The sequence below is a fragment of the Neomonachus schauinslandi genome, chromosome 3 (genome assembly GCF_002201575.2).
Source record: "Neomonachus schauinslandi chromosome 3, ASM220157v2, whole genome shotgun sequence".
NCBI lineage: Eukaryota > Metazoa > Chordata > Mammalia > Carnivora > Phocidae > Neomonachus > Neomonachus schauinslandi.
The window spans coordinates 183,311,331-183,336,029 of record NC_058405.1 but is presented as its reverse complement, the minus strand read 5'-3'; the positions used below and the strand labels follow the sequence as shown (position 1 = coordinate 183,336,029).

Here is a 24,699-nt window from a genome sequence, read left to right as displayed (position 1 = left end):
CATCTGAAAAGGAAATAATAGTACTAACTCATAGAACTGAGACTAGGGTTAAATGAGTTAATATAGCCAGACCACTTGGAATGGTGCCTGGTATGGACAAGTGTTTGCCATTAACAGATACTGTTTCAGTAGCTTGTCCTTTTGAGCCTGTGCAGAAACGCTGCCAGAGACACCCCTGCCTGTCACCTCTTCCCACCACTGCTTGCTCTGGGACCCCACCTCCATTTGTCAGCCTCGCTGGATTGCCCAATAACTGTGCAGGTGTTTAGAGAACAGTGTGTGAGCACCACCTGATTCCAAAACACTCCCCCTTAGATATCTCCCAGGACTCCATCCCCAAGGATTCATGAACATGTGAAATTTGATGACGTTTCAGAGATTGGCTGACAGGCCCACCTCTCTCCTGTTGCCCTAACCACAAACTCTGGGTGTAAAGGCAACCTGGAATTTCCCCAGAACCACTGCTTAAAGGAAGGAGCTTCCAACATGTACTGAGCACCACCTGCCATCTTGTGTCATCCGACAGGGCAGGGGTCACCCTCATTTTATATGCAAGGAAATTAAAGCACAAAATGATTAAGTACTTTGCCCAAGGTCACACAGCTAGCAAGAAGATCCAAACTTTGATTTTCTGGCCTTGCCTTCTTTGTGTTATAAAACTTTGTCCCTTTCTCTCTCTGGAAGGTCATTTAAGAGGTGGCTATGGAAGGTATGAGTCATTTACAGAGGATGTCCCATTAATAAGAGGATAACAATTGCTTGGGTAATGGAAATAGAGAATTTGCTGGTCACAGCAGTTGTGTCTTAGCTCGGGCTTCCATGACAGAATGCCATAGATGGTTGGCTTAAACAACAGACATTGATTTCTCACAGGAATGGAGGCTGAGAAATCTGAGATCGGGGGACGAGCATGGCCAGGTTCTAGTGAGGACTGTCTTCCAGACACTTGCCTCAAGTATTAGTATCCACACCTATGAATTTGATTCTCATCCATATGCGTCTGACCCCCAGCCCATGTCCTCTCCTTCATATCTTTTTCCTGAGCACCAGATCTGCATAGTTAACTGACTCCTAAACAACCACAAAAGTACCTCAAGTCAACATGTACAAAGCTGAGCTCATCATTCTGCACTGGGAATCTCCTCGTCTGTTGATCATTGTTGGTAACAACACCATCCACATTGTACCCTAGTCTGGAAAAGCACAATTATAGCTGTTTCTTACTGAATGCTTGTTATTTGCCAGTCACCGTGCCAAATGTTTTCCAGAGTTTTTCATTTAAGCTTCGCAAAAGCCGTGCTGTCGGCATCATCATGCCCATTCCATGAACGCAGAGACATCAGGTCAAGATGATTAAGGACTTACTTAAGGTCTCGCGGTTACTCGTGGTCAGTAACCCCCACTTTGGCTCCAAAGCCCGTGGTTCACATTAAGTCACACAGAGAAGGCACACACACAGTGCCCACAGACGTGTTTTAGTTACCAGAGAAGTGACTTATCAACATTTTAAACTAGGAGGGGTTCAAACAAGAACCCAGATTTCAGATATTTCTTGACAATTCAGAAGATTTGGCAAGGGGAACCACCTTCCAAATGGCAGCAGTGGGCTGCAGGTGGGCGGCAGCCACCCCCTTTGGAATGCATTCTGGGGGCATGCATTCTCCAGTCCGGCGCAGTCCCTACCACTCCCTGCTGTCTTACCACTGGCTCACTTCTGTTGTCAGCGCTGCCTGCCTGACTCTTTCTGGTATTGGAGTTTAAGGCTCCTGTTACCTTGGGTCAGTAGGCTCTCCCCTCTCTTTCATTCTTCCACCATCTAATGGGTCCCTGAACTGACAGTGTTGCTTGTGCAATCATTTACTGTCTGTCTCACGTTCTTCATCCCTAATGCTACAAATTGTTCCTCCTAACCTCTCACCCCAATTACGCTAGTAAACACCTGCTTTCCTGCTTCCAGTCTTGATAGCCATTAATTCACTCTCCACACTGCTTACAATTAGGGATATCAAAAACAAAACAAAACAAAACAAAACAAAAAACAGGAATAGATGATGTCCAGGGGCTTCAGAATAAAATGCAGACTCCTTATGGAGGCTTGCAAGACTGATCATGATCTGGCCTCTGACCAGGGGCCTCATTTATGTTCACTTTCCACCCTCCCCTTGACCTTATTGAAATATGGGCTCTCCCCTTCACATCTCCTTGCATATTTATTCATCTTTCTCTCTTACTTGGAATATGCTATGTGGATTATGTGAATATTTGTAATGGAGTCTACCAACATGAATCTAGAGTGATTGCCTTTCTAAAATTTGTATTTTTTAAAATTTGACTTGATGGATGAGTCTTCGACTTCTTTTTCCATTCAGATACAAACAGGATAGAAACATGAGTCCCGATTATGTTTATACATCTTAACACCTTAACTGGCCCATCACTGACTTCTGTGCTGTATTGCAGAGTAGCAAGAGATTGGGCTTAGTATCCCTGCTCTGCCATCTACTAGCTACGTAGACTTCAGCAGGCTACTTTATGTATGTTTCTGTGTCATCTGTTAAGCAGAGCTCCTAAGGGTTCTTTTATCATACAGTTACAGTGGGGTTTGGAGAAATAATGCATGGAAAGGCTTAGAACCATCTGGTGCACACCAGCCCCCAGGGGATGTCCATTATTTTTGTTACTCTTACCATTCTAATTTAATTCATTTATTCAGCATTGGATCAGGAGCTCTTTCAGGAATTTTGCTATGTATCTTTTTAGAACCCACAACGACTTTTTGAAGAAAATAATTTCAGCTCTTTTCTGGATGAGGCAGCAGATTAGAGCGGTCGGGGCTTGCCTTGGTCGCTGTTTGTCCCATGGTAGTAAGTATTTAAGTGTCTCCTTTTCAGTCAGAGTAAAATGGAACACATCTCATGAAAGATGGAATTATATTCCTTTCCAGGCCGCGAAGGGACTCTTTGGAGAATTCAAGTGTTATTAAAACTGATGTGGGACATTTTTAGTATGATTTCTAAAATTTAAAAACTACCAGGAACTTTATAAAATGTTGAATAGAATTGGATTTTGAAAAGGTTTTCTATTTCTGGATGGAAAAATACCAAATTGATTACGCCAATTTATGAGGGATGCTTCAGACAATTAAGTCTGGGAGCTATTTTTGTTTGTTTTATATATTCACTGTGTCCTTAACAGTAACAACAGAAATTGCCAATATTGTCAGGAGTTCTGTGTGAAGATGGGTAAATACAAACTTAAATGTAGACAAGAAGGGGCGCCTGGGTGGCTTAGTCAGTTGAGTGTCTGCCTTCGGCTCAGGTCATGATCCTGGGGTCCTGGGATCGAGTCCTGCATCAGGTTCCTTGCTCAGTGAGGAGTCTGCTTCTCCCTCTCCTCCCAACATGCTTTTTCTCTCTCAAATAAATAAATAAAATCTTTAAAAAACATGTAGACAAGAAAAGTTGAAGAGAACATTGGAATAAAAACTATTAGTAAAATTATTTAACTTTGTTTCTAAAATTTGAACCATCTTCATTTCATTTTCAAGCTGCTTTTATACTGTGAAAAGAATAGGTTTTACTAAAGCATTTGAAATCCCTACATGGATACACAAGCCTACAGACCCACATATATGTATGTACACATTTTAAAATTGAGAAATACTGAAACACATATACAGAAAACAAAATAAATATCATCTACACAATTAGCACATTTAATATTTTTTTAAATTGTACCTCAGTAAGAGGTACAATTTAGATATAAATCTCATTCATTTTAGGTACATAACTCAGTGCTTTTTGTAAATGTATCACCACAATGGAATATTAGACTATTTACGTCGACCCCAAAGGCTGCTCATGGCCGTTCAAGGTCAGTCCCCTCTTCCTACCCAGCCCCAGGCAAGCACCAATCTATTTTCTATATCTATAGATTTGCTTTTTCTGGACATTTCTTATAAGTAGAATCACAATATGTGTTGTTTTTTAACTGCTTTCTTTCAGTAGCGTAATTTTTTTTGGGTGCATCCACAATGTAGCGTGAGTGAGAACTTAGATCCCTTTTATTGATGGGTAGTACTCCATTATATAGACACACCATAGTTTGTTTATCCATTACAGTAACCAACTTAAAAAGTATATATTTAAGAAACGCTAACAGTGGCTCTTCTAGAGAGAAGAATGAGGTATAAGGGATTTGGGTGGGAGATCTTTTCATTGTTTACTATTTTATATGGGTTTATTTTTTAAATTCAAGATTATATCTTTTTTGAAGCAAAGGTAAGGAATGCCTTTCCTCCAGCAATATGTATAAAATAAGAGGACAAAGCCCTCCACTGACCCCAACCCTCCCTTCCTGAACATAATCACCATTAATTTATTTTTGGCATCTTTCTAGACTGTATGCACACACATACATATGCACATGTACACCTATAAATATATTCATGTCCCTGTATGTCTGTACATCTAAGTGGTCATATATCTTACATTTCAACAAATTGGAAGCCCAGGGCTTAATACTTTAACCGGTTCCCAAAGCTAAGAAGACCTGCCTTCCCTCTATCGTTGGGTTGTCTGTATCTGGAAACTGTTAAATGAGTTAATCACTTCACAGTGAGGAACATTTAAGAGCGGACCCAGTTTATTTATTTATTTTTAAAGATTTTATTTATTTGAGAGACAGAGGGAGAGCACAGAGGGAGAGTGAGAAGCAGACTTCCTGCTGAATGGAAAGCCCCATGCCAGGCTCGATCCCAGGACCCTGAGATCATGACCTGAACTGAAGGCAGACGCTTAACCGACTGAGCCACCCGAATGCCCCATGGACCAAGTTTATTAGCTATGATGTGTGAACATGGTTTAATTTATTTCTTACCCATCCCTGTCTGTGGTTTCTGGCAGGATACTTTGGCGCTGCCTGCGAGGAAAAGGTGGACCCCTGTGCCTCGTCCCCATGCCAGAACAATGGCACCTGCCACGCGGACGGCATGCATTTCAGCTGCAGCTGCAGCTCGGGCTTCACGGGCCCAGCGTGCGCCCAGCTCGTGGACTTCTGCGCGCTCAGCCCCTGCGCGCACGGCACCTGCCACAGTGTGGGCACCAGCTATAAATGCCTCTGTGACCCAGGTTGGTACCGTCATGGGACGCAAGTCCTTGCTCTCTCCAGTCTCAGACTTTGACCTTTTGTTTTGCATCTGGGCAGATGTTGGCTCCCCAAATGTGTTCACTTGTCCATAGGCGTGCACCCCACTCATTCATGACACCCTTTCTCTTTATTCTTACTCTTGGCAGCGTTTTAAAAACACCCTTTCCCCTCTCCGTGAGCAGGTCACAGTCATTATGACAAAATAAGAAAAATACAAGTAAGCAAAATAAGAAAATTAAAAACAGGCTTAATCTCTGAACAGCTTAATTATTTTTTAATGACTTACTAGAGGTCATTCCCCAGCTTTTACTGGATTGTATTTCTTTTAATACCATGTTCTTAGGTTAATGGAGTATGTTTTTCTTTTTTAATGGGCATAAAAAGCAAGACGCAATCCATTTAGAATTTTCTCATCTATTAAAATTCTTAGTCTGTGCACTGTATGTGTTATCGGACCCGTGACGCCCTCCGCAAATGTTCAGAAGTTCCATCATTTATTTCCCAAAGGTCTTCTGCATCGTACTGATTTTTTTATTGTGTAAATTTTGAGACTCAGAAGTCACAGTGATTTCTAGTCAAAATTTGTGCCAGTGCAACCTACCTGTGTGGTCCTGAAAAGAACACACACGGGTGACTCTTTCTGGTCGCTTCTCTTCTGCCTCTGTCTCTCCCTCCTTGCACGAGCTAGTCCTTCAGAATGCGTTGAAGTGCGATTCCTCACACGTGTGCCTGACCCATCCGCATGGAGGCCAGTTCCCTGGTTTTGCTGGAGTCCCGGGTCTGCTCGTGCAGTGCCTTCCACCTGGATGCCTGCTCCCCTGTCACCCCGTTTCACCTGCAGACTTCACCTGGGCCCAGCTCACTTTCCTCCCTCTGAATTCCAGCAGTCACCCTCGAGATCACTTGCCTGGTCTTTAAAACATTATATTAATTGTCTTTCTCCCCATTGGGGGTAGGAGGAAGTGTATTTTATTAGTAACCTTTGTGTAACCATAATAACCCCAAACCACCATTTAGCGAGCACGAATCTTTCTAGGCTTTGAGCTGGGTGCTTCACATCTCTGGTCCTTACAGTGCCCTCCCTGCAAGCTAGATATTGCCGAGACACATTTAGGGATTGTGTCATACTTGCTTTAGTCATGTGCCTGCAGCCACCCACCCAGAAGGGGGCTGAATGCAGGTGCCAACCCAGTGCCGTGGTCCTAGAACTTTCAAGGGGCACGTCTCATACTCATGATTCAATGAAGGAATGAGTAGGAAATCCAGCTAAGCATTGAGGGGTGTTGAAAACCTTTTCATGGAGACTCTTAATTCTGGGTGGCTCAGTCAGTTAAGCATCTGAGTCTTGATTTCAGCTCGGGTCATGATCTCAGGGTCGTGCGATTGAGCCCCATGTCAGGCTTTGTGGTCAGCACAGAGTCTGCTTGTCCCTCTCCTTCTGCCCCTCCCCCTGCTCATGCTCTCACTCTCTCTTAAATAAATAAATAAAATCTAAAAAAAAAAAAGATATATATATATATGAAGAGAGAAAGAGAGAGAGAGAAATATTGAAAGAGATTGATTTTAAGGAATTGGCTCATGTAATTGTGAGAATGGGCAAGTTCTCAATTTATAGTGCAAGATGGCAGGCTGGAAACTCAGGCGGGGTTTCCTTGTTACAGTTTTGAGCCTGAATTCCTTCTTATGAAACCTCACTCTTTGCTCTTAGGCCTTCAACTGATTGGATGAGGCCCACCCACATTTTGGAGGGTAATCACTTTGCTCAAAGCCTACTGCTTTAAAAATGAATCTCATCTAAAAAATACCTTCACAGCAACATCTAGACTAGCGTTTGACAACATCCTTGGGTGCTGTGGCTTAGCCAAGTTAGCACATGAAATTAACGCTCACAGTAACATTTTTGGGTTTCCCATTAAACCTTGAGGTGAAGAAGTTTCTCCACCTCTCCGTCTGCCATGAGACACTTTCCTGTGCTTACCCCCATCCTCTCCTGTCAGAGCCATGGTGCAAATGGGAATGGCTCCCCCTCCCCCGGAAGCCCAGTTTTCCACCGTGCGTGGGGCAGTGTGGGTGCCGCGGAGCTGGGCGTGCAGAGGCCGAGGCAGCGCAGGGCGCTACCCTTGCCTGTTGGGAATGCGGAGCACGAAGACCACTGTGTCTGCAAACGATGCTGCAGCGGTGCTGGGGAGAACACAGTCTCACTCACGTCATGACTCATGAGTGCGCGGCTCCCAGTGCTCTGCGTGGCAGATGCAGATGGTACGCATGGCATCGTCCCCAGCCCCCCGGCAGCCATCGGAGGCAAAATGGTTCTGTCAGGAACTTCCTCCCACCGGGCGCCTGGGTGGCTCAGTTGGTTAAGCGACTGCCTTCGGCTCAGGTTATGAGGAACTTCCTCCCTACTTCGATACAAGACTCCTGAGAGTGCTGCTTCCATCAGTGAAGGCCCACCTGTCTCCTACTCTTTCTCTTTGCCCACTGGGAGGTGAGAACCAACCTGGGAGATCCCATCCCATTGACTATCACCACAGGAATCTTACAGGACTTCTCTGGACCTCAGTTTTTATATTTTTATGAAGAACATCTTAGATGCTTGTCAATTCAGCGGTAGTTGGTGTCACAGCCTAGACTGGGACAAGTTGCTGACCGTGGTCTGCTGTGTGTGAGATGTTAAATGTGGCATGTGGCACATTTCCAGACATGGAGTAGTAAGAGCTATTGCCCTTTCTTTCCATCCACGGACATTCCAGCATCTCTTTTCGTTCTTTCTTTCTTTCTTTCTTTCTTTCTTTCTTTCTTTCTCTCTTTTTCTTTCTTTCTTTCTTTCTCTCTCTTTCTCTCTTTTTCTTTCTTTCTTTTCTTTCTTTCTTTTTCTTTCTCCTTCCTTCCTTCCTTCCTTGACTAGGACATAATCTACACACACATTTATTAGGTGGTCTCTCCCCCGGACAGAGCCTTGGAGTTCTGTCAGAGTTCTCTCATCGAATTTGGGAGATAAAATTGCTTTCAGAGGGGTTGCTTTCTCAGATCATTAGGTGACATTGTGTGAAATAAAAAAGGTATCTTAACATCTGGGAAGAATTTACATTTTAAGAGGTGAAAATGACAATTCTCTGAATATGAAATTTTTAGTCTTAATCTTTTGGAGCATGTAATTGCTTTACCACTAGTTTGCATAATAGAAGAATCTCATATGAATAGGTGAAATTGGGTGTCTAGCTGAAGAGCGCCAAGCCCGATCATCTTTACAGAGAGCAAACCAATCCCATTTCATAAAATGACGGCAGATTGAAATCATGTCAGGTTGATAATTAGTTCCCATCTGACAAAATGCCATTTAGATGACTGCAAATCAGATTTGCCAGGTGCTTTATTTTCAAACCTCATTTTTAGCTTATCAGGCTAGGGGTTTCTGATGGGATTTTAATATTAAATAATAAAATGTCAGCACTGAGTAATCACTGAAATACTATCTTTCAGTGACAGTGTTAAGTGATAGGCCACAAATACTCCAAAAAAAAAAAAAAAAGGCAAATTGAAATCTCCCCAAGACCAGAGAAAGTGAGAATTTGGAGCCTTGGAAGCATTGTAGGGTGGAGTGCCAAGGTGCGAGGAACTTGCTGGGGGTGGAGGGGGCATGCTTGCAGGTGGAAGCCATGGTGTTTCATGCGCTCTCAGTACAACAGTAGCATCTGCAGGTGCCATTTGGGTGATGACCAATACTGGAAGGAATCCCTGGTTGGAGATGGTTTGCCTGAGTTCACTGGTCTTGGCCCCTGCCTAACACAATTGAATCATTACTCTGACCTTGTTTGTTGAATTGAATTAACCACACCATTATAGAATGTGCCTTAAGTTACTATTTAAAGGATTTAAAATATAAGGCATCAGAGGATTTTTACGTGGCTATACAAATATCAGTTTTTGTCTTTGTGAATAACCTTAGATGCTCATTGGTTGTCACCAATGAGACCTGGGGAAAGTTGCCAATCATGTGTCTCTGCTGATTCTTCTCCACCAGAGGGTCTGTAACTCATTTAGATCATCCAGGCTATAAAAGAAAGAAAGTTTAGACTTTTTCCGAAGAACACCTTTTTAAAGGAAGCTATAGGAATTTCAGATACTTTTTATATATGCCCTACGTGCGGGCTGCACCTCTGGTCTCTGAGGCCGGAAAGGTAGCTGTCATTGCTTCCTTTAAACTCAGACTTGGCAATATCAGCACTCTGATAATGTCTTCTGGAAACACAATCTAAGATAAAACTTACTGCTTTGGATTTCAGTAGCAATTCAACAGCCATAAAGAAAAAAGTACACCTACAAGATATGAAGACATTTAGCTTGCTAATGAATGCTTAATTGCATTTAGATTCTTGGATATGTACAGTGGACAGCTTTCATCTTTTATGAACCGGAAAACTTTCTTTACTAGGTTTACTAAGATGGAGACAATTCTTATGTTTAACAAGCTCTAAGGGGTTCTTGATCTACATAACGCAGTATCCCTAAGAATTATAGATTGTATACAATATATTGTCTTTTCCCACATCCCAGCTCTGTTACCATGCCCTTATTTTTTTATATTGCAAAATATGGTATCTGTCCTCACCATGGGGATCCCAAATAGAGTCTTGTCTACCTAGCTAACAGCTGTAGTAAGTCTTCGTAATCTGTACTTACCTAAGAAAAAAATTTAAGTCTCTACATTGACATCATGATGACAGTAAGAACACTGATATATGGGGGCTTGTTGGACAATTATAGGTAGGCCTTGGAGGTGTTAGGAGCTGGCCTGGTGCTCACAGCTGGGCCATTGTGTCTCCTATTGGACACGGGGACATAAACAATCCCACAGAAACTGACACCAGACATGGTCACTCCTAGGCCATGATAGTGAGACAAACAAGACCATTTCATAATTCTAAGTACAGACAAAACCAAGGTCACCATGCAACCAACACAATACCACACTTCCTCTTCCCTCACAAATAAATTGAGGGCCATCTGCTTCTTTACCAGTTACAGCTTTGACCTTGAGCTAGCTTGCCCTTGCTATAGGTAAGATTTATTGGGATGCTCAAGCATAGAGCTGCTCCTGCTTTCTGACCCCCCACTCTAGAGTGAATCCTCCCCAGATCATCCAGCTGGAGTTCAAATCCTGTAAGTACCATCTAACCCCCTTTTACAGAGACACCTCCTGGTTCCCCTGGTGTGTGTTCTCCCTTGCTGCAGTGTGTGATAAACCCGACTTGTTCAACTCTAGGTGTATCCCTGGTAGCCTTTAGTTGGAGAGCATTGACTGGACTTAACTGATCGAAATGCTCAAAATATTGAAAGTTCAATCAATTGAAGTTTTGTATTAACAACAGTCCAGTCAGAATTTCCAACGAGTTGGACAGGGAAATATTGTGGATTTATACACGGGGGAAGGACACTATGGAACAAAAGTCCTGGGTGAGGGTGAGAGGGGGAGGAGAAGGGAGGCTCAGAGAACAGTAGATGCAGTTGGCTGCAGAATAAGTTGCCCTGGGTGCTGTAATGAGTGGTAAGGCTGAAATGCTCACTGGGGCACACTGGGGAGACTCTAGATGCTGAGTTTGCAAAATGAAGACTTGGGGACATTTTGCACCGTATGGGAACTGATCTGTGTTTTATTTATTTTTTTAAAGATATTATTTATTTATTTGACAGAGAGAGACACAGAGAGAGGGGGAACACAAGCAGAGAGAGTTGGAGAGGGAGAAGCAGGCTTCCTGCCAAGCAGGGAGCCCGATGTGGAGCTCAATCCCAGGACCCTGGGATCATGACCTGAGCCGAAGGCAGACGCCTAACGACTGAGCCACCCACGCGCCCCCTGATATGTGTTTTAGAAAGATTGTTCTGATAGAATTGGGAGATTTCTAGGGAGAATGAGTGATTCTAGGAAGAATGGGGAAGAAAGATTATTCTGGCAGAATTAGATATTACAGATCGATCGAATTACAGTCAAGAAGAGAAGGTAAGACAGCAGAGGAGTCAGGAAGCTCAGGCAGGTGGAAGTGAGGGCTTGAACCTGTGGCAGTGGGAATGAAAGGTTGGACCTAAAATCTAATCGACAGGTGGAATCGTCAGAGTTGTCAGCTGAATGCAGGGAATGAGGGTCAGAATGGAGCCGAAGGTACCTCTCCAGCTTTACCTTGGGAAACTCAGAGAAATAGGAGAATGTGCTGAAGGAGCCTTAAGCCTCCACCACGGGACGCTGAGGAGTCTGCCCCAGTGGTGTCCACAGCTGCTGCCACAGCCATACTTCATCACCATTTTGTTTTTATTCTAATTTGGGGGACATTCGGGGAGAATTAGTGGTATTTGCCTTCTTTAGGCTGGTGACCCGAGGGGTTGACAGAAGGGAAGAAAGGACACCAGTAATGAGTGAAGGGCACTTGCTGGTGGAGCATATAGAGTTTTTATGAGAGTCTTGACGTTAAAAATCTATTCACAAGGCTGCTTTTTGACCTCACTTTAAACGGCTAATCCGTATGTATGAAAGTGTTGATGAACCGGCCTTCAATTATAGAGGGTTTCTGTTCCTTCTCCTCCCACCGCTCCGCTTAAAATTGAAGTGGTTGAGAGCTCATTCGTGGCTGAACTATTGTTGAAAAGGAATGAAGTTTACCTGCTCGCCGTAGGTTTTAGAATCGTCTGTGAGGACAGCAGAAAGCATTTGCCATCCCCTTACCTGGAATGCAGGCTGGGGATGGCAGCTGATAATAGCTTGCTTCACTACGCCGTGCATTTCTGAGGACGGCTCTATGTGAGACGCTGCCGTCACATAATTGCAGGAACTTCTCATGAAGTTCATGGCCATGAAGGTCAGATGGGGACATATTTGAAACTCTTTTACAACTAAGCCATTGACTCTTATTTTGTTTTGTGGTGGGGACTTAATTATGATCCGATTGCTAGTGTTTTTCAGCTTTGCTGAGAGTCTGGGCATCTGGAATTGAGAACTGAAAGTCAGCATCCTTGCCTCTCTTCCCAGCTGTGAGGGAAAGGGGCCTGGCTGAGAGTTGAGCAGAGCCCAACTCAAGTCTCAGCTTTGTCACTGAGCAGCTGTGCGGTTGGCCTCTGGCAGCCTCAGTTTCCTCTTCTACGAAATGGGGATAAACCATAAAGCTCAGATGAGATGATGCATATGGTCTTGCGCTTTGAAATCTATAAAACACGAAGCAGTTTGCAGATGTCCACTATGCTTTTCCCTGGGGAAGATCGGTGAGGAATGATTAAATCTGTGCCCCGATTCTTTTCATATGAGGTTCGAGGCTAGAGTTGGAGTGGAGGTGGGATCCGTCTTCATGGCCGTAGTGGGTACGGGTCCACCTTCTTACAGGATTAAGTGATTGCTTGCTGCCTGGGCTCTCGGTGGCTTCAGGGATAAATATTTAAGTGCCTGGTGCTGGGCAGATCTCTTTAAGTGCAATGGCTCCTCAGATCCCCACAGTCCTTAAGTAGGAACACCATGGTTGTTGCCATTTCTGAGCCCAAGACTACAGAGCTAGTTAAGGATGGAGCCAGGATTGAACCCTGGGCGTTTGGGATCCAGAGCCTCTGTTATTTCAGAGTAAACAGGAAATGGGTTCAAACTGTGGCTTTGACTCACTAGTGATAAGTAAAAGACTGAAAAATGAAATATTTTAACCAGATTTCCTAAGCAGTAGTTGTCTTAATAGCTACCTCAGAAGAACACATTAAATTGGGGTTCATCAGGACCTTGTATGTATCCAGGTATGTATCCAGGTACTGCTCTTCATCCAGGCAGCTTTGCCTAAGTAGCTCGCATCTATGAGAACTGCCTACATGCGGACTCCGTGCCAGTCACTCGACAAAATTCTCTCTTACTTAACTCCAGGTTGTAGGATTCCTATTTTTTTAATTCAAGGATGAAGAAGTTGAGGCAGTGAGAGTATAAACAGTAGGAGGCGGTGGTGACAGAGCCGCAAATTTAACTGGGTTTGCCTAGCACTGCAGTTCTTGACCAATAGGTAGACTGTCAGCAGAAGCCTACTTGTGTCCCCCCAGCCCCAGTTACGTGTGAACCTGGGCACTCACATATGTTTGAGCCCATCACGAGAAGAAGCTTCTAGCCTCCTCTTGTCTCAGCACAGCTCCTGAGATGCGGCTTGAAAAGCGGCCTTGGTTGTGGTCCAGCGAGTGGCTCCTGACCCGTAGGTCCTTCCTTCCCAGTACAGAGAAATGCAGTTCTGACTTGCAAAGAGATTGAGCTGCTCGTGGGGAGGGGGCCCTTCCACTTTTATTACACCGCAGATTCAGCTCCTTCAAAACTGTTGCTGGGGGCTACCTGGGACAGAAACTTAGGACCGCATCTCACCTGGTGCGTGCTGCTTACACCTGTTTAAATAAACTGCTCTCCTGTGACTCAGTTGAGAAATACAGACACGGCCACATGACAGATGTGTCACCCTTCAGCTGAGGTGGTCTCTCTCTTGAGGGGTGGTGCTTCTCACTCCTGGGGGCCCAGTGCCTAGAAGCAATACGACCTTTTTTCTTACCGCTGGAATCTGAAAGTCCAGACCACAAGGCAGTACACATTCCTTAGTCCACACTTCCTTTCAGTTGGGCTTATCCCATCGAAAGACATACTTTTACTAATGAATTAAACCTCGGACATTCGCTCTGATCTGTAGCATCAGAAACCATCTGGTATTGAAAAAAATGAAACATGATCCGGATCACCATCGACATATCATTAAGACTTCAGTCCAAACAGCTAACGGTCTCTCCAGGCAACCCCTCTAAAGCCATATGGGATTTTAGATGGCGCATTGTGGTATTGCATAAGGAGGGAGCTGATGACACGGGAGAGGACACGCTGCTCCACAAAATCAGTAAGTGCTTTGAGTTGACAATGTGCTGGAATAAAAAAAGAGGTCATCAGTCTACTGCAGGCACACCTAGGGGCTCAGAATCTTCATTAAAACGGAAGCAATTTTATAAAAGCACTCAACATATGCAGCACCTTCCATCATGTGCCCTTAAATTGAAAATTAATGACGGTGATAGAAAACCAATGGAACAAACACAGGGCATTGTCCACAGGTTTTTAGACAAATCCAAATCAATAAAGAATTTAAAAGCACAGTGAAGCTAAAAGGCCAGGAAAAAAAAAAGTAGAACATGCAAGCAAGTCTTGTCTCCTTTGGGGTTGTCTATTTGCGACTCGGGATGCAGGCTGCCATCGGTCACCCTATATCTCAGACCATCCCCTACAACAGCACATTGTCACAGGGGCCCCAACCCTGGGGTTCTGGGGCCTAGCTGTGCCTCCACTATGGACAGTGATGACAGACCACTGCCCCCAAGCCACTCCCGTGGGAAGGAGTAGGACACCCGAGCTCTCTCCCGGCAAAGAACGAAAAAACAAAAGCCAACTGTGAAGAGGAAAGAACATTTCAGGGACATCCCCAGAGCCAGATGAAAAGGAACGGCATCAAAGGCATCCGGGGCATATGGCAATCAGTGCTCACGCACGTGTCTGGCGCTTGGCTGGAATGATGGGGGCCTCTGGGCGACATGTTGCTCATCATCCAGCAGACCAGTCTGGGCTTGTTCACATGGCAGCTGGGTTCCAAAAGCAGCAAGAGAGGACAGGCGCAATGCACAAACATTCTTTAAAGTTTCTTCTTCTGTTATGTTTGCTAATGTCTCACTGGCAGGGACATATCATAGGTCAAGTCCATAGACTCTCCCAGTGGGAGGAGCTACAGAGAATTTGTGGCCATTTTTTTTTTTTGTAATCTACCATAATCTTAAACCTACATATGTGAGGAATGTGAATGACTTTAATATATTTATAAGAGCAGATTTGAGGAGGATAGTTGAAAAATAAACGCAGCGTGCAGTTACGATGGTTTGAGGTCCCAGTGAACTTGCCTACCCGAGGGATAAGGAGTGTCTGCAAGACAATTGCTTTCCTTACTTCAGAACTTCTTCTCAAGTCTATAGATGAAGCCTGGTCTTTGCTTTATGTCAAGGAAATTTATTTTCTACTTTTGATTATTTATATTCATACTCTACTAGGATCTATACTTTTTATTTTTCACTGCTTTGTAACCTCTTAAATGAATAAGTGCCCTATATTTAGGCATCTTAATGATCACTTAGTAGAGGCAATAGGAACAGAACTCAGGATTGACTCAAATAATTGAGTTCTGATTCCAGTTCATTTGCATTTAGAAATTTATAATCCAGTTGCCTCAAGGTACGGTTCTGGTGGGTCCTTTTCTCCACAAAGTTCTTTTTCTCCCCCTTAATTAATAACTATTTTATGTGTGTCTGTTTCTCATTTTGAATTTCTAATGTGAGAAAGTGCAAGGGATAATATATAAAACTGTAGCCATTACATATTTTTTAGAAGTTTTAATTTAAATTCCAGTTAGTTAACATACAGTGTAATATTAGTTTTAGGTGTACAATGTAGTGATTCAACACTTCCACACATCACCTGGTGCTCATCACAACAAGTGTCCTCCTTAATCCCCATCACCTATTTAACCCATCCCACCCCCCACCTCCCCATTGGTAACTATCAGTTTGTTCTCTATAGTTAAGAGTCTGTTTCTTGGTTTGCTTTTCTCTCTCTTTTTTCCCTTTGCTCCTTTTTCTGTTTCTTAAATTCCACATATGAGTGAAATCATATGGTATTAGTCTTTCTCTGACTGACATATTTTGCTTAGCATAATACTCTCTAGCTAGATCCATGTCATTGCAAATGGCAAGATTTCATTCTTCTTATGGCTGAATAATATTCCATTGTATATATGCACCACATCTTCTTTGTCCATTCCTCAGTTGATGGACACTTGGGCTGTTGCCATAATTTGGCTAGTATAGGTAATGCTATCAACATCAGGGTGCATGTATCCCTTTGAGTTCGTATTTTTGCATTCTTTGGGTAAATACTTAGTAGTGCAATTGCTGGATCGTACAGTAGTTCTATTTTTAAATTTTGAGGACCTTCCATATTCTTTTCCAGAGTGGCTGCACCAGTTTGCATTCCCACCAACAGTGTAGGAGGGTTCCCCTTTCTCTGCATCCTCGCCAACATCTGTCGTTTCCTGACTTGTTAATTTTAGCCATTCTGACTGGTGTGAGGTGGTATCTCACTGTAATAAAAGAATGTGCAAAGGGAAAAAGGCAGTCTCTTCAAAAAATGGTGCTGGGAAAACATACAAAAGAATGAAGCTGGACCACTTTCTTACACCATACACAAAGATAAATTCAAAATGGATTAAAGACCTTAATGTGAGACATGAAACCATAAAAATCCTAGAAAAGAACACAGGCAGTAACCTCTTCGACATCGGCCATAGCAATATCTTTCTAACTATGTCTCCAGAGGCAAGGGAAACAAAAGCAAAAATAAGCTATTGGGACTTTATCAAAATAAAAAGCTTCTGCACAGTGAAAGAAACAATCAATAAAACTAGAAAGTAACCTATTAGAAGGGAGAAGATATTAGCAAATGACATATCTGATAAAGGGTTAGTATCCAAAATGTATAAAGAACTTAGAAAACTCAACACCCCAAAATGAATAATCCAATTAAAAAATGGACAGAAGACATGAATAGACATTTTTTCAAAGAAGACATACAGATGGCCAACAGACACATGGAAAGATGCTCAACATCACTGATCATCAGGGAAATGCAAATCAAAACCACGAAGAGGTATCTCCATGAAGTTCTTCAGCTGAAATCATAACTGTAAGAGTCAGCTTCAGCCCTTATGAGTGTACAGCCTGTAGGGATGGTGGCCAAATGGGAAGTGTGTGCTTCTAAAAATGTTTATGAATGACTATGAGAAATTTCCTTGGTGTTTAACAGTCTTAAGGATTCAGCATATTTACTTGAGAATGACCGTGACTAAGGGGGAGGCTAGAGGATTACTTTGTATTGTGCCTTTGAATGTCCTCAGTGATAGGAGTGGGAACGCAAATATACTTGGAGAAAAATTTACATCTGCATTGTGGATTCCATGCACCAGAATTTTCTGGAATAGTCTTGATCACAGTGTTTTGTTTTCCATCACACATCTACTTTGGTACTAAACTATATCCATGAGACCCCCTTTTATCATCGGAAACAGCATAACTTTGTCAGATCATGTTTCTCAAGTTTTGGTTGTAAAAATTATTGTAGATTGTCTGCCATTTTTGCTTTTCTTTTTAATCAAAAAAATTTTCCCCAGACTTATTGAAATATAATTGATATACAATGTTGTGTAAATTTAGGATGTACAATGTGTTTATTTGATACACTTATATATTGCAAAGCGATTACCACCATAGCATAGTTTACATCATCATGTCACTGAATCACCAGTTCTTTTTTGTGGTAAGAACATTCTAGATCAACTTTCTTAGCAATTTTCAAGTATGTAATACAGTATTATTAATTAATCACCATGCTGTACATTAGATCCCCAGAACTTGTTAATCTTATAACTGGAAGTTTGTACCCTTTGACCCACATCTCCTTAGCCCCAGGAAACCACCCTTCTACCCTCTGTTTCTATGAGCTCTGTCTACCATTTTCTGACGGTATTCTCTTATCCAAAATGTTCTTTCTATGGGTTTAGGAAGCTGGATCAGAGATATGGGGAAAAACTGCACTCAATAATCTAAATTTAGACTTGTTTCTCCACATTCTGATTAGGTATATATGACTCCAAGTCCTCCAGGGAGAAATAAATGTTTGCCCACTTCTGTACCCTTATTACCTTCCCTCATTTTAGCCTCCCCCCACCCCAAATTTGGCATTTGCTGTCAGTTTGGGATTCTTTTGCATTGTTTTCTTCCCTTGAGCAAATCAGAGAGGAGTGTAGTTTCATTTAGTCTACGTGTCTATGGTTGGTAGGTCATCTGACCACATTTCACTGTTGGTTTATTTATATGCCTGTGACTGGTACATGTTCTGACTATATGCTTTGTGGTGGGTTTTTTTGATACAATGAGGGGAAGCCACAGATATTAAAAAATATTACTGTGTCTTATCTGGCACCTGTCATAGATAACTCCTACCACTTCCTGCCCTTCTGAGAATCAGAAGTTGTGCGAGGTGTGAGCTTTGTAAAGCTCAGTGGCTCTCAGACTTCACTGTGCATTAGAATCACATAAAGGGCTTATGAAATCAGAGTTCTGGGCTCCACCCACAGAGTTTCTGAGTCATTAGGTCTTGGTTGGGGCCTGAGAACTTGCATTTTCCAACGAGTTTCCAGGTGATGCTGATGCTGTTGATCTTAGGACCGCACGGCAAGAACCACTGGTATAGTGTGATGAACAGACACAAGCCCTTTTGAGGGCAAACACCTCCAAAGAATATTCGGTGATAATTGAGTAAGTAAATTAAAATCAAATTTAAGCAATTTGTGAAATAAATTAAAAGGAATGAAACATTTAAAAAACTTTCCTATACTTTCACCTTTAGAAGAAATTCTTCTTTGTTCATTAACATACTCGCATGAAAATAATCATCTAAGATTTATTTTCTCTCCAAAGTACTGTCAGAGAACCCTAATCTTTGATTTCCCCCCCAACACTTCCCTATTGCCCATGCGGGATCCTGTGTCGGCCTGGGTGCATTCCATGATGAACAACCTCTAGAATGTGAGGGCTTTGAGGCTACCTTTTCTTTTCCAAATCTCTTCATCATTCTCCTCATCTCAAGAATTAACCAAACCACTTTTACGTGTATTTATAAACTAGTGCTAGTCAGATGAGGTCATAGGAATATTTCATTATAACATTTTATTTATGGGGCACCTGGGTGGCCCAGTCGGTTAAGCATCTGCCTTTGGCTCAGGTCATGATCCCGGGGTCCTGGGATCGAGCCCCATGTTGGGCTCCCTGCTCAGTGGAGAGTCTGCTTCTCCCTCTCCCTCTGCCTCCCCCACTGGTGTTCTCTCTCTCTCGCTTGTGCTCTCTCTCTAAATAAATAAAATCTTTTAAAAAAAACCCAAAACCAAAAAAACAGAAAAAAACCCATTTTATTTGTTGTTTATAAGGAAACACGCACCACAATGATCTTTAAAAACAAAGTTGTAAAATATTATCTTGTCATTACATTTAATCTTGGATCTTAGTGCTTTAATCATAGTGTCAGAAGAATTTGTATTTAAAAAATTACTTTCTTTAGGGAGTTAGTGAGAAAAACAGGCTACTTTATAAAGGCTAATTTTAACTGTAGCTACCATATGTTTAGAGGACATACTGGCGAGTTTGTAAGCTGCAAAGAAATATATGAATGTTAAGCTTTATTAGTAAAGGAAATGATATTTCTTCTTTACATATTTGCATCCCCTTGTGCATGCATTTCCCTTTTGTAAAACATTTCTTTTTGTTGCTCCTCCTTTGTTAAACTCCCGAGTAACGTTTTCTCCTTCTTCTTTCAGCTGGTATAGATCATAGGTAGAATCCACCCTCTAGTGGCCAAAAGCATCATGAAAAAAAAAGACATACATAAAGACAAAGCTAAAAAATTACAAAGAGGTTGATTTTTTCATGTGACTAGTTTGTGACCTAGTTCCGAAGGCAAATCCAAGAGAAGACTTCTAGAAACACTTAGACAACATAGAAAAATCCCCAGGATGATGATGGACGGGTTTAAGCGGTTTGCAGTTGCTGCTATCTAGGCAGGCTCACTGTCGAGTTCTTGAGCATCATCACGATCCACCTGTGTCATCTACAATATATTCTTTCATTTGTCCTTAAATGTGTGTTTGGGGGAGAATGCTAACTATTTGTAAGGATGGAACTCAGAGGACAGTGGTGGTTTGCTTTTCTACCGTATATTTAAGGCATTTTTTTCCTTCGTATGTGAATTAATGACTTACACTCTATTAATAAACCTAAAGATGTTTCAGAATTTTTAACATCTCCAAAGGTTTTCTTTTTTTACTTGTTCAAAGATGTAATGCTCCTTTAAAAAAGAGTTTTATTTATTGGCAGTGCACCTTATTGTGATGGTTGTTCCTCGTGTCTTAAAGAGTCTTCTCTTCTAATAAGACTGGATCTTTTCCCTCCATACACACCTCCAACTAAAAATCACCCTTAATAAAGTCAGCCTTTTCTTAATGTTACCAGTTATCCTTTGGTCCAAACAACTGTAGACACAGAGCACGGGTATTATTTCCTTTGGTAATCAGCAACATGACTTGGAGTTGTGACAATACAAGTAAAATACCTATAAAAGCATCTGTGTTACACAAGTAACATATTTTCAGTGTGGGAAATTAGAAAATTTGAATATGCACACTTAAAATATAAATATAAAAAAGAACCCTTTGATTTCTCTGCCTGACAAAAACTGTCAATTTCGGGAGACCTACTCCCAGGCATTTTTATTATTTGTCCAAATCAGACATTTGCAAAGAAAAGAACTCTTGCTGCAATTATTTATGCAAAGGTTATTTTACACTGGGATTCCATCCTCCTAGTAAATTCAGTTCACTCACTGTGACTGAGTGTCTTCTATCTTCACCAACCTGTGTACTAAGGAAAGGAGAAGAGAACGGACCCGTTGTTAAAGAGAAAATACAGAATTTGGGGTCAAAGTTTGAGCTGAAGGTCAAGGTGTTACTGCCTGGCAGGAGGCCAGCTCCAGCGCAGAGGAGAGTCTCAGGGGTTGAGGCTGAGGGAAGGCGAAGGGGTAGGTTTTTAAAAAGCCAAATATAAACAGACTCTGTTTCCTATTAGAAAAATCCAGGTATTGGAGCATCTGACTGGGAAATCTGGGCTCTATGAGTTGTGGAACTGCAGAGCTGGTATACCGTTTGTGTTTTTCCAGGAAGTGGGCTGTGATCAGGACGCAGGTGCCCTTCAGGGTTGTGGTGCTTTAGTACCTTTGTGGTATATTCGAGGTGGGCACCTCTTTCAGAATTCTAGTACCTTCGCTGTCTTTTAAAATCCGGTTTGCACGGTGGTCCGCAGACCCGGGGGACACATGCCACTGCTGCTAGGTATTCAGTAGGTATTATATGCCGGGCACGGTGCTGGATGGTGTTACCACTTCAGGTGAAACGTCTAGTGCGTGTCCTCCTGGGGGTGGGGCAGGGGCCCTCCTTTTATAACGACTGAGTGGCTTCTGTTGCCACAGGCGCCCCTGAGTTACCTGGATGGAAGATGTCACGTGAAGGCAATTGAGCCAGTGACACCCGGATGGCCCCGAGCTCCCCACCTGTAAACACTTAACACTGGGTTGCAAAAAGACGTTCGTGGAAGGAAAGTGGTGTCAAATCCACTTTATTAGAATAAAAGGTAACTTGAGAGGCGAGACTCTCTTCACTCAAAGGTTCAAATCACTCCCCCCTCCAGCGCCCCACTGTCTCGGTGACTCTTGAAAGCAGTGCCCACGGTAGGTCCATCAGTGGTTACAGCAGGTGGCGGTGTGGTTCCACAGGGGACCCACAACCATCTCGTCTCCACCACTTTCTCTTTCTCTCTGTCTTTTAAGGTGTTCTTTCTCTGTGTCTCTTTTCCCCTGTCTACCCCTTGATATTCTGGGTCCCTGTCTTCCTCCCTCTTCCACTCTCTCTTCTTCCCCCACTCCTCCTTCTCTTTCTGCTCTCCCTCTCTCTCTGCTTCCTCCCTCCCCCAGCTTCTTGCATCTTCTGACCCCAAACCTTTCCTTTTTAGCTACCATGCAATAAATAGATCCTCTCCAGTACCTACCTCAGTCCTGGTCAATATGGTCAGACTTCCGCTGATGATCGTTAAAATGAGCTGATGTTTTTTCTTCATATTGCTTCCGTTTCCCTGGGAGAAACTGTTAATTCACTTTGTTTGATTAAGATCTACTTCTAGAAAGTGGTTTTACCGGCTTTCCATCCCAATCCCCTGCTCCAGCCGCACCATGTGAATGAGATTCTGTTGTATTGGAAAGTGCCTAGAACAGAAACTGGCCCCTGGAAGGGGGTTCAGTAAATGTCAGCAGCATCTCTGGCTAAGACAAGCCAGGAGGCTGGGACTCACCTTCGTCCTCGCCCTTTCTCACCCTCCACATCCCATTTCTTACAAGTGTTGCTGTTTTCCTTTTTAAATGGCTCTTGACATTTCCTCTCTAGCTGGCCCTGCCACCACCCTCCACCCTCATCCCAGCCGTGTTTTCCCTGAGATGATTGCCATACCTCTTCACTGATTTCTCCACATGGATTCTTGCGGGTCTTGCCCCCATTTGCCGACAGAGTGATCTTTCTGAGAGGCGCAACTGAGTTTTCACGCCCTGTCCCCCACTCCATTGAAGGTATCACCTGGTCTGGTGGCTGCCCGCCTCTTTATTCTCTGCCCTCTGCTCTTCCGTAGACCTCAGTCTGTATCTGGAAGGAGCTGTAGCAGGCTGGCCCCCCCACTGTGGGACTTCTGCACACCCTGCCTCTCCTGCCTTGAACTTCCCAGCGCGCCTCCCACCGTGTGTTGCTACCTACACATGACCCACCTCTCAGCTCACTGTCCCTTCCTCGGGGCAGCCTCCCTGGAGCTTGGCTCTGACCAGTTCTCCCCCTTCTCCTTCCCCCTGGCACTCCAGATCCCCCGCTGGCTCACACTCAGCCAGTTATGCTTTCACAATTATTTGGATGATTGTTCAGTGCCTGTCTCCTTTAAATGCCCCTAGTAGAGGTATTACATCTATTTTCACACTGTGCCTAGCACATGGGAGACACTTAATAGCTGTAGGTTGCATTAAAGAATGAATCAATCGAAGAGGCAAACAGGAGACCCGGAACATGGTCAGCCTTCACCAAATGACTGGGAGAGGCACTGGCAGCCTGCAGGGATGGGAAGACAAACTCGTTGCATGAACTGTTAGGATATGATTTACAGCCGGCTCTCCATTATCCATCTTTCCCTGAAGCCGAGGGAGGGATGTGCAAATCTGTAGATGGCTCAGCAGCGTATAAATAATAGGGAGGCTGGAGAGTCTAAAACTTTAATTCAGCCTCTACGTATGGTCCTTCCAGTTTAATGTTTATAAGAACCACAGCCGTGGAAACATTGATTGCTTTGGGTCTTTTCGCATCTATTTCCTCCCTGGCTCAGGTGCCTCCAACACTGAAAGGATGAGAAATTAGGGAATAAAGAAAGAAGCAGTACAGCAGCCACTGTGTTCCACACGCCAGCGAGGCTCCGTCTCCTTACACAGCTTCCTCCCATTTACAGACGTTTTCCGTGTGTGTGTGTGTGTGTGTGTGTGTGTGTGTGTGTGTGTGTGACAGGAATGTAATTCCTCCATGGAAGTCTGTACAGATGCGAACATCAGCACGTCTGTTTAGAACAGAACATTGGAACACCCGATAAGATTAATGTGAGCAGGGATTCATACCTATATTTTTTCCTGTTCTTAAAAAGATTCCTATTGTGATCTTATCAGCAGAGCGAGTGATACAGTGCACATGCATGTGTGCGCACACAAGCTCACAGGCACACACTCCCCCTGAAACCAAGCTCTCAGCACAGTAAAATGATTGCATTGCCCATCACTCCGTGCTGCTGAAGGGGCTCTCTGGCCATCAGTGAGTTTAGTGAGAATTTGAAAGCTCACAGACGATCATATTAATGTAATAGGATTGTTTTCCTTTTTGTCCACATTTTTAACTACCATGAGAGAATGTTTGGAAGATTTGACTCTCAGGAAGTGGTCTAGACTTGAATCAGGGGATCTTGGGCTTCCACATTTTATCATTCAATGTGAAATGAGAGGAAACATCCTCTGAGTTGCAACATGCCCTTAAAGGAACCACTCCCCTTCTCCCCCACTCACTTCAGTCAGACCTTAAAGTGAAACAACAACAACAAAAAACAAACAAAACCGCAGACACTTCAAAATTCGCTCTCACCTTGAATTTGGCCTTCGCTGAGGGCAGTCAGCAGTGTGGCCTCCCCAGTGTTCTGAACACATCACCATTGGTTTTTGGAGGAGCTCTTTGCTTTTTCTGAGGCAGTGGGGAGCACAGGTAGCTCAGCAGGGGTGGTATCCATGGGGGAGTTGCCCCAATTTGTTATACAGAGTATGGATGCCATCTGGTTACAACTGGAGCCCCCAGTTTGGGATTTTTCAGAGTGAGCTGTGATGGGCAAGGGGGGAAAAGAGCTGTTGAGTAGACACAGTGTGGGGCCAGAGCCTCTCTTCTGTTAGGATGAATATTTAAGTGATGTTGTCTTGGGACAATATTGAGAGAGCAGAAAAAGAAAAGGCAGCAGAAAGCCTTGCCTTTCAATGGACAGAATAAAACCTGGAGGTGGTTGTGGTATTCTAGAACAGGTCAGACCCCGGGGAGTAGAATCCTGGCTCACTGTGCCTTTGCTAAGTCAGTCAATAGTATGGGACCTTGGTCTCCACAGGAGGACACAGAGGAGTTCCAACCTAATGGCAGAACATTCAACGGGGTTCTCAGTAGCTCGAAAAATCACCAGGTGGGGCTTCTCTCCTCTCTTTTCCCTATCTATCTATCTGTCTATCTATCTATCTATCTATCTATCTATCTATCTATCTATCTATCT

At 43.3% G+C, this 24,699-nt stretch overlaps 1 protein-coding gene across 1 annotated transcript in view; it reads left to right on the top strand.

Annotated features, from left to right (window-relative positions):
* The window catches only part of DNER (delta/notch like EGF repeat containing), a 299,213-nt gene that overhangs the window by 231,920 nt on the left and 42,594 nt on the right, over positions 1-24,699 (top strand). Inside the window, exon 8 of the mRNA XM_021682968.1 lies at positions 4,905-5,129. Coding sequence (XP_021538643.1) covers positions 4,905-5,129 — 225 coding nt within the window. The remainder of the gene's footprint in view (positions 1-4,904; positions 5,130-24,699) is intronic.